General features: G+C 41.7%; 1 protein-coding gene and 1 long non-coding RNA gene across 2 annotated transcripts; one reads left to right on the top strand and one right to left on the bottom strand.

Moving 5' to 3' along the window:
* Positions 1 to 104: 104 nt before the first annotated feature.
* On the bottom strand, positions 105 to 9,415 carry LOC133410391 (CASP8 and FADD-like apoptosis regulator). Its single transcript, XM_061691516.1, has 8 exons — positions 8,953 to 9,415; positions 8,523 to 8,881; positions 7,290 to 7,395; positions 7,060 to 7,195; positions 6,416 to 6,459; positions 6,113 to 6,208; positions 2,140 to 2,627; positions 105 to 1,238 (listed from the first exon to the last, which is right to left on the bottom strand). The coding sequence occupies exons 1-8, from the start codon at positions 8,980 to 8,982 to the stop codon at positions 1,112 to 1,114; spliced, it is 1,386 nt and encodes a 461-aa protein (XP_061547500.1). The 5' UTR covers positions 8,983 to 9,415; the 3' UTR covers positions 105 to 1,111.
* On the top strand, positions 7,885 to 13,305 carry LOC133410392 (uncharacterized). Its single transcript, XR_009769553.1, has 3 exons — positions 7,885 to 10,122; positions 10,789 to 10,906; positions 11,639 to 13,305. It is a non-coding gene; the product is annotated as an uncharacterized LOC133410392 (long non-coding RNA).
* Positions 13,306 to 15,162: the final 1,857 nt, after the last annotated feature.

Genomic DNA, 15,162 nt, shown 5'->3' with positions numbered 1-15,162 from the left:
ACAAGGCATCATCCTAAAAACTAAACTTCAAAACCTGAATGAAGCCTGTCTTTATTTCTAAATTGTAAACATTTAACGGTTTTAAGAAATCACAAACAGAAAGGTTTAGAAGTCAGTCACCTTTAATCATTTACATCACAATCATCATATTATCAACTGTGGAATCATTTCTAAACTCATACAAGAAATTTAACATGGAGTTGAATCTCTACAAAGCTCGTCTCTCAGCCGAGCAACTCTAGAACCAAAAAGCAATTTGTCGCGACGTAGGAAAAGGGTCTGGCTGCTTCTTACACGAGAAATAAAAGAAATTATTTTTGACGTACACTAATTATTTGTCACGTAAATTGGAAACTTTGGCTCTTGGATACTACACAACCAGCAAGATACTGTATATAAAACATCACCTTCATGTTCCCTTTCCATGGGCAAATAGGGAGTTGTTTCACTTCATTTTAGTTATATTTTCCAGCTCTCTTTACACTTGTATGACATTTCAGAATGTACAAAAAAAAATGAAATGAAAACGTTGCATGTACAAGTAACAAAGGTCGGTTTGTGTAAAAATAAATAAATTAATTAATACAAATTTTTGGACAACCAGGTCAGGAAGAGACGAGTAATCGCAGAATTTTTTTTGAGTTTTTTCAGAGGACTCTCCCTCTTGCTGGCATTACGAACTCAGACGAAATCTAATACCTGCTCATTGAAATCTTCTTTTTCGGCCGAATTTGCTCTCCGCCTTTCGATCGACACGGAATATTTTCCGACACTTTGACAAAGTTTGGAAGCTTGACAAACAAAACTCAGTTACAACATGACAAAACAACACGGCTGGGAATTACATCTCCATGCCAACACGAGAACAAGAAAAACGTTCGACCCGAACATGGCCGAGATTTGTGGGCGCACGTTCAACAGTGTGGGCCACAATTTGTCTGAAGAATAATATATCAGCTATAATTAATTAGTATGAGCAATATTAAGTTAGGCTTCATTGCACCCCTAAGCACTATCACTGCTCAGCAGCAGTTAGTGGCAGGCATGCTCTGCCATAATAGTCCCATAATAATATGCCTGACAGCTATGAAATAGGCAAGTAGTTGGAAAACTATAAGTAAAGATCTTTTCTTAAAGTGTGTTTCAGGTCTATGTGGTATTGCTCCTCGGGATACCCGCTGTTGTGCTCAAAGATTGCTCCATTCACCTCCACGTGGAGATCCACCACGTGTCTGCTCCTGTCAGAATACAAACACTAGTTTAGTACTAAAAAGCAACAGAAAATAATCACCACGTAACCTACACACAAAAAGGTAGGGATGTTCGGCTTTCGGTTGAACTTTCACGATGAACCTAAAATTGCAGGTGAACTTTATTTAACCTTCTCTAAACCTTTGACTGCACATGTTCAACAGGTCAATGTTTAAAGGTGCCATATTTTACCAAACCAACTTTTTCTCGTATTTGAAATGTAATATTGCCTCTATGGTGCCTCAGTCGACATGTGAAATAGGAATTAAAATCATCCACGCCTTTCTGAGTTACAAACGTTTTTCTGCCGCGCAACGTGAAATCAGGTCATTTGAATTTCTCAAACTTATTAGCGAAGAAGCATGCATGTTCATGACAATAAAGGTGATTCTCCTTCTTCTTCTTGTGGCAACTTGGTGCCGAGGAACTACGTTGAAGTGATTTGAGGAGCTTCATGTTGACATTTTCATTCTGAAGTAGTGCTTTGCCACCATGTTGTGGCATCCATAGGCAATTATAAACCTTTATGGGGATGGGTCGCAGATTTTTGGGCTTCGGGCCCCTATTGCGTAGCACAGAGTGTCGGCAGCAGGTTGCAACAAGGATACAGAGAAACTGGAAGAGTCACAGAAAGGCAATAAAGTTGACGTCATCGAAAATGTTCATGGATCAAACAATGTAAATTTTGCCACTCAGTTCCTTGTTGCAGGTGTTCAAAAAAAAACAACAACAAAAAAAAAACACTGAAACAGAACCGTTCGATATGCATTCAAAAGTTGAGAGAAGGACAAATTAAGTTCAGCTGTAAAGGTTATATTGAATTTTAGGTTAATAATAAAATTACAAGCGAAAGCCATAACTTTTCACAGGTTGCGCATGTCTGCGTACCTTCCCTGGCTTCTGTCCAAGGCGTCCGTCAAAGCCTTGAGGTAAATTGAACGGTGTTGGCCTCGCTGCAGTTGATGTTCTCCAGTCCGGCAGTGGCTCCAGAGCACGTCGGCATCTGACGGGATAGAATCGGGTCTCAACTGACCACCGCCACCATCCGTCTCCAGGTCGTCATCCCAGTGGGTCGCTGTAGCACAGGGTTGGACCGCCGATACGGTGTAGCTCTGGATGAAGAACAGTTTTGGCTTGCCAACCAGTACTGAACACGCATCACCGGTGAAAAGGCGGCGGACATCTCCGAGACGGAGCCCTTCGCAGTTTGTGTCTGTGGCCAGGAGGTGAGTGTCGGTACTGCGGCTGATAACGCAGCAGACGAAGCCGTCCCCGCTGTGGTCCGGACTTCTCCGGAAGACCTGTCTGAGGGCTGAGACGGTCTCAACCAGGTTAAGCCATTTGTGCAGGGTCACGTTGAAGTGCAGTGACTTAAACTGTGCGCTCCAACATCTCTGAGGAAGAAAAAAAATAATGTCACCGGAATGGTATCCATGATCCTGATTTGGATAAGCAACAATTTTAGTTGAGATTCATCCATTAGTCAATGAAGAACCATTGAAAAACATAAATCCATCTATTTTCTATAGCATCTAAGAATCTATCGCCGCTGACCGTGGGCGAAAGGCGGGGTCCAACCCCGGCCTGGTCGCCAGCCAATCTGAGGGCACATTAGACAAGCCACTGTTAAAATCAGAATCATCTTTATTTGCCAAGTATGTCCAAAAACACACAAGGAATTTGTCTCCGGTAGTTGGAGCAGCTCTAGTACAACAGACAGTCAATTTACAGAACACTTTGGGGACATAAAGACATTGACAAAAAACAATTGTGCAAAAAGATGCAGAGTCCTCTAGCACTTAGAGCAGTTCGAACGACTAATATTGCAATAGTCCGGTGCAATGACCATTGTGCAAAGCGCGCCGAGACTTCAAGGAGTGTATGCGGTTTAAAGTGGCGAGTAGTGCGATCATCTGGGACAATGTTGGTTGTGCAAATGTTACAGATACTCCTCAATCAGTGTGCAAATGGAGCAGATGCTACTCTGGCATGAGTGGCCAGTATATGCAAATAGTGCAGCATGGCGAGACAACTACAGTGAGTGCACGAGTAATACGTAATTGGCCCCACAGAAATGTGACAACGAACTCAAGTCAAAAAATTTCCAGCTTGTTGTAATGGAATTATAGGTTAGGTGTTTAAGAAGTTGATCGCAAGAAGGAAGAAGCTGTTGGAATGTCTACTAGTTCTAGTTTGCGTTGATCGGTAGCGCCTACCTGAGGGAAGGAGCCGGAAGAGCCGGTGACCGGGGTGCAGACGGTCCGAGAGGATTTTGCACGCCCTTGTCTTAGTTCTGGCAGCGTGCAAGTCCTCAATGGTGGGTAGGGGGGTACCGACAATCCTTTCAGCAGTTTTGATTGTCCGTTGCAGTCGGAGTTTGTCCTTTTTTGTAGCAGCACCAAGCCAGACTGTGATGGAAGAACACAGGACCGATTCGATGACCGCTGTGTAGAACTGTCTCAGCGGCTCCGGTGGCAGGCCGTGCTTTCTCAGAAGCCGCAGGAAGTACATCCTCTGCTGGGCCTTTTTGAGGACGGAGTTGATGTTGTTCGCCCACTTCAGGTCCTGAGAGATTGTAATTCCCAGGAACTTGAAGGTCTCGACGGTTGACACAAGGCAGCTGGACAACGTGAGGGGCAGCTGTGGCGAAGGATGCCTCCTGAAATCCACGATCATCTCTACCGTCTCGAGCGTGTTCAGCTCCAGGTTGTGTCGCCCGCACCGCAGCTCCAGCCGCTCCGCTTCCTGTCGATATGCAGACTCGTCACCGTCCTCGATGAGGCCGATGACAGTGGTGTCATCTGCAAACTTCAGGAGCTTGACAGTCGGGTTCGCTGAGGTGCAGTCGTTCGTGTAGAGAGAGAAGGACACAACCTTGGGGCGCCCCAGTGCTGATGCTGCGTGTGGATGAGGTGGCTTCCCCCAGCCTGACCTGCTGTGTCCTGCCCGTCAGAAAGCTGTAAATCCACTGGCAGATGGCAGGTGAGACGCTGAGCTGGAGAAGCTTGGTTGAAAGGAGTTCAGGGATGATGGTGTTGAACGCTGAGCTGAAGTCCACGAACAGGATCCTCGCGTAGGTCCCTGCACTGTCGAGGTGTTCTAGGATGAAGTGCAGTCCCATGTTGACTGCATCATCCGCAGACCTGTTCGCTCGGTAGGCGAACTGCAGGGGGTCCAGCAGGGGACCTGTGACACTCTTGAGGTGGTCCAGCACGAGACGTTCAAAGAACTTCATGACCGCAGATGTCAAAGCGACAGGCCTGTAGTCATTCAGACTAGAGATTGCAGGTTTCTTGGGGACTGGAATGATGGTGGAGCGTTTGAAACAGGATGGAACTTCGCACATTTTAAAAAGATCTGTTAAAGATCTGAGTGAAGACTGGAGCGAGCTGGTCCGCGCAGACTTTGAGGCAGGATGGGGACACGTAGTCCGGTCCTGTTGCTTTGTTAATCTTCTGTTGTTTGAAGATGCGTCTCACATCCTGTTCATGGATGGTTAACGCAGAAGTCAGAGGTGTGGTTGTGGTCGCGGGTGCGGCCGGGTGGGTGTGTGGAGTGAAACTGTCCTTTTCAAATCTGCAATAGAAGGTATTCAAGTCGTCGGCTAGTGTGCTATTGTTCTCAGCTTGGGGGGATCGTCGCTTGTAATTAGTCAGCGATTGGAATGCACGCCAGACTGATTTCGAGTCGTTCGCGCTAAACTGTTTTTCCAACTTTGCTGCATAGATCCTCTTTGCAATGTTAATTTCTTTAGTAAGCTGGTTTCTAGCTCGATTATACAGGGCCCTGTCCCCGCTCTGATATGCATCTTCCTTAGCTTGGCGAAGCTGCTTAAGTTTAGCAGTGAACCACGGCTTGTGGTTGTTGAATGTCCGAAATGATTTTGTTGGTACACAAACCTCTTCACAGAAACCGATATAGGATGTGACAGTGTCCGTATATTCATCCAGGCTGCCAGCTGAATGTTCAAAGACACTCCAGTCTGTGCAGTCTAAACAGCTTTGAAGTTCCATCTTGGCTTCGTTGGTCCACTTTTTGACTGTTTTCACTGTAGGCTTCGCACATTTAAGTTCTTGCTTGTACGTCGGTATTAAGTGAATTAAGCAGTGATCAGACGAGCCCAGGGCTGCACGAGGTATAGCACGGTATGCGTTTTTTACCGTAGATGTGTTTTAAAATGTGTTTAAAGCGGTTTTAATTTATTCTTACAACAAAATAATAACACAGAGAGGCTAACGAATAGCGTCAGTGTCCCGGTGTTATAGCCCTCTACGCAACCGATATTTGTAGACAAATGGCGGAACTACACAAGTAGACAGAATAAATAAACAATACTCACAAGCATACATTCTTTATTCTCTGCCTTACTAAGTTATTGTGACCGTTTGCTTCATGTATATCTGTCGTATTGTCCCCGGTTTACCAGGGCGCACACACACCAGAAGGAGTGGCACAATGTCCATTGAATTCAAGCAAAAAAAGTGCCACAACTGTTTAACTCTTTACTTTCTATTTTATTATTTCATTACTGTAAGTTTTTATTAAGTTCAACATTATAGCGTGCTATTATAAATTAAAACAAAACGTGGGGGGCTGAAACACGTTAACGGCATTTCCATTCATTTTAATGGGAATAGATCATGCGCGATAAGTGTGTCTTGAGTTACGATCGTCGTCACATAGTGACTTAAGCTTGGATCTCAAGGCACAACTGTTCTTGAAGGAAACTGAGGCTTATCGGGAAGACAAACAGCATAACGCTGGTGGGGCACAAAAGACAAATCAAATGATAGTATAATCTACAGTTGTTCCCAGCCCTAAGTTCTACTGTACACAAAACGCAGTCTTTCAATGTATGTACTGTGGTTAATGTCTCACCTCCATCATTACCCACGCAGTCGATGATTATGCACTCTCCTCTGGGGTCACTGGCGAACGTGTACCGATTTACTGGACTCTGCTACACAGATGCAAGCAGAGACATGTTTGAAATTCACCACAGGTTGATGAAATAGAGCAACAAAAGGAGGACAAAAGTCTTGGGTCCACCTGAAAGTTAATTTGTCATCTTAAAAAGACATTTTAGACAACTATATGCTACCAACTTTGGTTTTTCAGGTGTCCCAATACTTATGTCCATAAATTGTTTCGGTGTGAATCGTACCTGGCAGGCATGGTGCACCACTTCCTCAGGTACTGGCACGTTTACTGAAATCAGATGTAAAATACACGGGAAATCAATGACACGAGGCAAGACAAAAAGATTGAGAAAGCAGTTACTGACAGAGGAGCAAGATGGAAGTATCATTTAACCAGTACACTATTACTAGTGTAATTCAAATTTGGAATTTATTTATTATTATTATTTTTTTTAAATGGGTACAGTATGTGAGATTGCGTTTCTTCAAATACTGCACGCGGTTTTCAAAGCGTGACGCACGCCTCTTCCCCTGGGGAGTGCAAGAGGACTTCAGGCCAAGGGGGAGCTTGAGAAGAATAAAAGAGAATTTGCACACAAGGTAACATTTAGGCTGGATTTACACTGGTTCATTCTAGTGACATTCTGTTCGGTCGGTGTAACCACAACCATGGTGTATGTGTGTCACTTGAAATGTACATTCCAATATAGTCATTAAACTAATTGGGCACTTGGCTTCAGCTCACTCACTAACTGCATAATGTCTCAAGCATTTTAAGGATTGAAGGACTTTGGTGAAATTGCGTAATTTTTCATTCTTTTTTTTTCTCTGCAATTGTGTGTAGTTTAGTTGGTTCACATAGTACTCAATGGGTATTGCACACGCTCACCTGACATCTTGTACACCTTGAGTTTTTTGGCCAGGTCTACCCTGCCGATGTGCATTAAACATTCCTCCAAAAGGTCCACTCTTGTGCGGGAAACCTTGCCTATGTGCTCGAGTTCTCGAACCAAGTCCAGGAAGTTCTGCAAGAGCGAGAAAATGTTCAGAAACGAAAGTGAGTGTTCACTTCAATGTTTCCAGTGGCAACAACAAAAGTCCCCCGCCAACACAATTTACCTTAGCAGTTTCCATTTTCTCACGCGGTAGCATGTCACCCAGCAGAAACTTCACACTGTTCACATCCTCCTTGGCCATGTCCTCACTTATGTAAGCCATCAGTACTCTGCGGGAGGGAGCGGGGACGACAAGAGGAACAACACATTTGTGACCTGCAATAACGTGAACATTACAAGGAACCTATTGCGGAAAAAAACGAATTTTGAGTGGCTTGTATGCAAATAATTGTGTCTCTGGAGTGCCTGGCTACCTATTGAGCGTGGAACTAAAACAACCAAGTACCTCTTTTGTATCTACAAGTATATTATTTATTTATTTATTGTTTTTGTTGTTCTTAAATGTATATTGTATTTTCTTTCAGCTACTTTTGTATTTAATGGGCTACATATTTCTATGTTTTGGGAACTACGGATGGAAATTAGCCCTCTGCTAAATTTGCCACTTCTACAGTTGAATCATGTATTTTGCTTCATTTGTTTTATTAAGGTGCAGTATCCCATCCAAATAAACAAAATATGCCTGCTTATGTCTGAAAACGTGCCTGTGAGCGAGCCGTTCCATCCCACTGTTATGCAATCGTGGCCGCACCTTACATAACCGCCCTGACAACAAGTTTATTTGCCAATTATGTGGCAGCGAGGCTGGCCAATGATCCAGAGCGGGTTCCAAACGGGGGCCAAAGCCAAAACGTAAGCGGAGTTGTGTTTTTGGAATGAGGAAGTAACCGGGAGTAGCCAAAGAAAACGCATGCAAGCTCGGGGACAATGCGAAAGTCCACATTCTCGGGGCATCGAATCGATCGCAACTGGACCGTTCTGGTTGTCTTGGAAGACGGTTCGCCAGTTGTCATGAGCTCTTGAAACAAGGCTTAGTTCGGACAGACGAGCCTGACTTGGTGTGGAAAAATTCTACGATTTATGTTCCGTGTTGGAGGTACAGTGCAGTTCCATTTGGATTGCGTCATCCGCAGACCTGTTTGCTCGGTCGGCAAACTGCACGGGGTCCACCACACGCAACATTCCCATCATTTCCCTTGATTAAAAACACACTGGTAAATATAACATCCATTTTGGTATATTTTGGGTCACTTTAAGAAAAGCCATCCCAGTTCTGGGTTAAAGATTGATATTTACCGTGTTTTTCTTACTGTCAAATGAAACGGAACTGCACTGTTAAAACACCTAGGAACATTGTTCAAGTGTTAAACGAAAATAATAATAATATGTCACTCGCCTGAATCTGGGGAAAACCCGCCTGGATCTCAAAGCTCTCTCCACCTCATCCCTGCTGAAGCCAAATACCTGCCTGAGGATGTCATACCTCCTCAAATGCACCATGAGCTCAGCCAAAAACAGACGCCCTTTGTCATAACTTGTGACTTTGGACTTAAGCGTCTCCTTCACATGGGCTGCTGTATTATCTGTGTCCGAAGTCTCGCACAAGTAGAAAACCTTGGAGCGTTCATTGCTGCCGAGGGCCTCTGATATTTGATGAATAGCACGAAGCATTTCTGTATCAGAAACTGCCATCGATGTAGGAAGTGAATCGTAGCATTGAGTTCGACGATAAACATCCATTCGCACTCCTGGGAACTAACAAATAAAACATCCGTATGGTTGGTTTAATATAGCTTAGAATAGAAAAAGAGCAGAGCCCAACTTACTTGTAAAATTCGACCGTCAGCGGGAGTCATGGGCGAGGAATTTCCGTACACGTATTGTGAAACTTTTAAAGAAGAAGAAGAAGAAGAAGAAGCTAAAGTGGTGAGATCACGACTCCGTTCTCGTCGCCATACCTCGCGTGAACTTCCGGAGTGAAACACGCAGCATGCTGTTAATTTTTTTATTATCAATAATTAAATTAAAAAACTCGATAATTAGGAGGCGGTGCTTCCGTGGAAAAGTACACAACTTGGAACAGGATAAAGTCGTCTTGGCCTCCCTATTTAACCGGATTCGGAAACATTGGACCTAGTTAATATAATTATTTCGCATTTTATGACAGCTATTGGTCCGTTTGACCTTCTTTTTTAAAAAAAATATGTACAGTGAGTCATATCGAAACAGATCAGGGAACAAAATGCAGAAGTCCATATTCGACTTTCCGTTTGGTCTTCTTTTAGTTGTTTTACGGCGGTTGACATCCAGCTTAATGGCGCACTACCGCCACCTTCTGCTCCGGAGACTATAGTACATAGCGTTATGCCCCCTCATTGTACCTTTTCATATAATTTAGTACCTGGGGTCACCGACCTTTTTGAAACTGGGAGCTACTTATTTGGATACTAATTAATGCAAAGGGCTATTAGGTTGATAAATACGGAAGCGTATTTACGGAAGCGTATTGCATTCACTTGGATAAAAAAAAAAAAACTTTTTCTGAATAATTTTTTTGAGGGCTTTGTTTTTCTGACAATTTTTTTTCTGTTTTTCTGACTAATTTTTTTCCACCTGTTTTTCTGACTATTTCTTTCTGTTTTTCTGGAAAAAAAAATGTCCACCTGTTTTTCTGACTATTTTGTTTCTGTTTTTCGGTCTAATTTTTCCCACCTGTTTTTCTGACTATTTTTTTCTGTTTTTCGGACAAATTTTTTCCACCTGTTTTTCTGACTATTTTTTTTTCTGTTTTTCGGACAAATTTTTTCCACCTGTTTTTCTGACTATTTTTTTTTCTGTTTTTCGGACTAATTTTTTTTCCCGAGTTATCGGGACACATCGAACTCACGCGAGAACCTGCGAACTGCAAGTGACTCTTTGCGGACTCACTCATGGCGGATTACTGCTCACACACCTTCAACCTGCCCATACGCGTTTACATTACCGCTTCAATTAAGGTAAGTCACATAATGAGTAACACACATTGTATAATACTCTAAATACTTTAGTTTTAGACTGCATACGATTCTAATGTAAGCCAATATTTACTATATGGTTTTATGTAGCAAGTAAGTAATAGACGAAGTCGAACGTCTCCTCGACATGATTTCAGTAAGGTAACAGTTACTATATGCTTAGCTGATGCTGTTCATTGCTCGTCCTTGACTTGACAACGTGCTTTTCATCATAACGTTAGTATACAATAACATTACGCTTCCGTAAGTAGAACGAGACATTCGTTGTAACGTTAGTTTATATACCAAGTATACACTAACACTACAGAGGCATAGTAACAGTGTTAATTGTTTAACATGGGGCACGTAAGCATGTAAACAACACAGAACGTTGCCCGTAGACTATTGAAATACTGTTCACAACAACAACAAAACTGATAAAAGCCCACATTGAGCTGCTGAGTTTAGTCTTTTGCACTATTAGAGTGCCGTTATGTTCTTATTTTTGAATAACCAGTCAAGGCTTTCATTACACAAGGACACAACACAAATCAGTTTTGGTGGTGATTTGAGTAAGCGCATTAAAGTAAGCACATTTGATGACAGGTTGAGTTTCAAATGATTACACATATAGATGATGCCCTTTTCCTCCATTTTTTTCATTGCCAGCATTGCAATGGCTACATCCTCAACCCCTGGCCTCCCACAAGATGATGATGGTCTGTGGGAATTTCTACGCAACAGAGGTGTTCATGAGGAGAGTATTCAGAAAATTAAACAAGATCATGTAAGTCACAGGAAATCTGTTCCTGCTGGTATATATTAATTTTTAGATTATTTTCTCAACTATATTTTACATTCAAATTAATTTATGATTATACTTTTACCAATACATTTTAGACCAGGGGTGTCAAACATTCAGCCCGAAGCCAAAACTTGACCGCTGGGGGGCTACAATTGGGCCCGCAGCGTGAATTTGAAAATGAAAAAATACAGACGACATTGTGGTGGTGGGGACTAAGTATAATTTTGAGAATTATTATGCTAATCTAAAAAAGGAGTTGTAATAATTCGTAGCTCTTCAGTAGTTGATTTATCTTAAAACTGAAATGCTATACTGTATTTTTCAGTTCCAAATACCTGTGTCTTATAGTTGCAAAATCTTTTTTTTAAACTTGCAAAAAAAGGTGAACCTCTGCAAACTGTTGTAGACTTGACTCTTTATCTGGAGTGAACAAGATGTTTCACATGGAGGGTCATCAGGTTCTCTAAGATATGGTCTGAGCATTCTCTATTAGAAACTTAGCCGTAAACTTAAATGTCTGATGTTATATAAGCGCACTCACATTATTGCCAGCTTCCAAATCTGTTTTTATTGTCTTACACTGTCCACTTGTGTTATCATCTGCATTAAGCATTTGTAATTTGTTGTCCGAGAATTAAACACAGAAGTAAATATTCTTGGAGATAAATGTTTTGTTTCATCATGTCTAATGTTTTCTTTTTTTTTTAAATATAGATTGACAGCTCGATAATTGGAGAAATAGATGATGCTGCTTTGGCCTCTTACATTCCAGCCTATGGTGATAGGATTGCTACAAGACGTTTCTCAGTGGAAAAACAGAGAAGAGGTGGAGATGATACAAAAAGACTTACCTTATTCCAAAAACCTAGTAAGAAAATGGGCACAATGGGTAACGAAGCCTGTGATCATGGTTTTGAGGGAGAGAGAGAGAGAATACAGTGAAACCAACAAATGTGTACCTAAAAAATAATAAGCGAGTCTGGAAGACAACCAGAAAAATAGAATTAGGGTGGATACATGACAACAAACAAGTCAGAAAACGCAGCGGTGGAGGAACCAGAGTTCTGGATATTAACAAGAATGCCACTAAAACTGAGATCCTGTCTCAAGCAAAACAACAGTTTTTCCCGAATGAGAAGTCAACAATGGGAAAGTGGGAAGAGTTCAGTCATGACATCGTTAACTTTCAGGAAGCACAAGTTGATGAGGACGTAAGTGTGCGGGAGTGTTATGACACACACAAATTAGCTTTGTTAAGATTTTATTCGTTCACAAAGACCCTTGCCGGTGGAGATGACCAAGAGGAAGGAGCTGACATACCGACAGATGAGCAACATGAAAACTCAACAGAATGTGGACAAAAGAAACAGACAATGGAAAAGGTGGAGCAGCTGACGTAGAAAATACATAGCAGTGAAATAAGTCAAATACACACAACGGAAGATGATGAGCTGAGCACTGCAGCTGTTCAGATTATTGTTCCTACGTCTTTGTGTAATACATCAGAGGTCAGTTTTGGTCCTTTGACAGGGGGTCAATTTTTAGGTGATCTTGATGATACACTCATACATGATCCAAACCTTGCAATAGAAGACGAACAACTATAACATCCCCACTTACACCTCAACTCCTAATGATGCTGAGACAGCTTTTGGTAGACCACCAAGTCCTGCCTTTGAACTTTTACGTGTGAGTGTGAAACTTCACCGAGTAACTCTCTTAGATGAATTTATTACCCAATTCAAGGATGAAGCAGTTATGACAAACTCTGTGAAATACAGCTTTATTAATGAAATGGGGGCAGATGCTGATGGTGTGTCTAGGGATGTATACGCTGCCTTCTGGACAGAATTCCTAGACTGTGCAGCAGAAGGTGCAGATGTGAGGGTGCCATCACTCTCCCCGAAATGGCAAGAGGAAGAATGCAAATCTGTCGGCAGGATATTGGCCAAGGGACTGAACGACCATGAACGACCAACAATAACTCACACAAGCACAGATTGATTGAAAATGTTCTTTCTGCCCTTTCAACAATTCACTTTTGTTATCAGTCTAGGATGGATGGGAATGTTTGTACGTTAGAAAAACCATTGTATTTTTGCTGTTATTATAGAATTTGAATCTCTACCTCATGTCAAATGTTAATACGACAGTGTTTGTGAGTCTGGTACAAGGTGGTTTGGGATTTTATGTTTGTTTTGCAAACAGATTATGTGTTACCTGTTTAGTCATGTAGTTCAAGAGTCCTGCTCTGTGAGACAAGATATGTTTCAACCTGCAATCTTTAAATTGGACATGTTTCTTTTCCATGCTTGCATTGTTAAATGTTACGGGTATTAAATATGTCCAAACTCAAGTAAAGAACTTGCTATATTAAAATATATTCATAAGTATGCTTCATTTGCTGAAAGTTGAATGACAACTGCATTTTAACATAAATGTAGAGTGACATGGCATTCAAATACCTAAAAATACAGTAGTTGATCTGATCTGTTTATATGTTTGGGAGAAGACATGATAAGCAAATACGAATACTCACCAAATTTTGTTACGTCTAATTGTTTTGATTACAGATTACACAGAGAGCCAATTCACCAGAACAATCCCCCCCCCCCCCCCCCCCCCCCAAAAAAAAAAAATCTGGAATGTATCATTTCTTAGTGCTATAATAAACAAAAAACTAAGTATCAAAAAAGAAAAAGGTTTCACTGCTCGGTATCAGCAGATATTGTGTAAGAGCTACATTTGACATTAAGCATACACACCATTATAGACACAATGTATTAGAAACCTTTATTTATAAATGATGAACACAATGCACCCAAGATTCCCCATGTTTTTTCATGCATACATTGGACGTTTGCTTTTCTGGAATAGAAAGAAGATGTACGAGGCACAACGTGGAGATGTCCATGTGGAGCAATAATTCACAGTAATTTACTCTTTTAATACCCTTTACAGTTAAATTCATGGTCCGTAAGGTCTACCATTTTTGGAGGGTTACATGATCCTGTCATGTGATCCTGTAGAGCAGGTTGTATTCATGAAATCTGCGCTCGTATGTAAGCACGTAAGACCATGTAAAGCTCGATGGCTTCCTCTGGAGAGGTGGGTGGATGAAGACTGTTTTCTGCCATGGCGAGACAACAAATGCCAAACGCTGTATATCATCACAGGGGTACGGTCCTCTCTGAAGGCATTCTCCTCTGCAGATCTCTATCTTTTCTCGAGATACCTCTTTCAAGTACTCTCTGGCTCCAAAACGTTCGGGTAGGGTGTACATCATCACTGGGCGCCCACCTGGAGATGCAGCATTTCTGCATGGGCGAATTCCGTGAGTGTTCCAGAGGTGAACAACTTCCTGCAGTTCTCGCTAAAGAAAAATAGTGATAAAATCAGTTTGCACATTTTATATACCAACTGCAGTACATATGTTGCACTTAACTAGCCAATGTGTAGTACAAATCAACTCCAATTTAAAAATCTGCGCAATAGTAGTCTTAACTGTATTCATTAAAACATCAAGATACCGACATAAACATTTTATTCCATTTTACAATTTTCATTTAAGTAATTCTAATATATTATGCTGACAATACTGTCTGATTAAGGTTTTGAATATAGCCTACAAAGAGTGAGCTCTTGACACTCATTTCTAAGTATTTGTACCACACCAAAACTAACCCACAGGGTGGTATTCTACTTCTTTTTGTGAAGTACAAAATGGAAGTAGGTAGACAATTGGCAGGAGGGGGGTTGCAGTTCTTACCTCTATTATTTCAAGACATGTGAACTGAATGATACTTTTGTCCAGGAAGTCACCAGAAAAGAAGTCTGAGTCTTTTAAATCTTGGAACAGGTTCATCCAAAACTGTGCATGTTGCCTCCTTAAAAAGCCCCACCAGTTCTCTATTCTTTGGTTGTGATTGCTCGATCCATACAGATAACATCTGTGTGAAAAGTTGTCCAGATGGTCGTGCCTCAAGAACATCTGCATTTGCTCAATAAAGCAGTTCTCGGTGCCAAGGTCCGAACGGATTCGGGCAGAAGTCCCATTCCTTGATGACACCTCATTAATAAAGTATCCAGCAATTATCTTCGGATCACTGTTTGTCGAGTAAGCATGTAGCCATATCACCATTCGTGAAAAACCATCTATTGCACCATTGATACAGATCCCATATGGTTTGAGTTTGTCATAAGAGTCTACATGCCACAAAAGGTTTGGGCCGGGATTG

The sequence above is a fragment of the Phycodurus eques genome, chromosome 12 (assembly GCF_024500275.1).
Source record: "Phycodurus eques isolate BA_2022a chromosome 12, UOR_Pequ_1.1, whole genome shotgun sequence".
Lineage (NCBI taxonomy): Eukaryota > Metazoa > Chordata > Actinopteri > Syngnathiformes > Syngnathidae > Phycodurus > Phycodurus eques.
Note: the sequence above shows the minus strand (reverse complement) of the source record. Positions and strands in the feature narration are given on the sequence as shown.

Excerpts from the sequence above, each read along its gene's own strand:
- LOC133410391 (XM_061691516.1), bottom strand. The coding sequence starts at position 8,982 with ATGACTCCCGCTGACGGTCGAATTTTACAA. Across the intron at positions 6,460-7,059 it reads CAAGGTGTACAAGATGTCAG|TAAACGTGCCAGTACCTGAG; the intron begins GTGAGCGTGTGC and ends ATCTGATTTCAG. Across the intron at positions 1,239-2,139 it reads TTGGACAGAAGCCAGGGAAG|GAGCAGACACGTGGTGGATC; the intron begins GTACGCAGACAT and ends GTATTCTGACAG.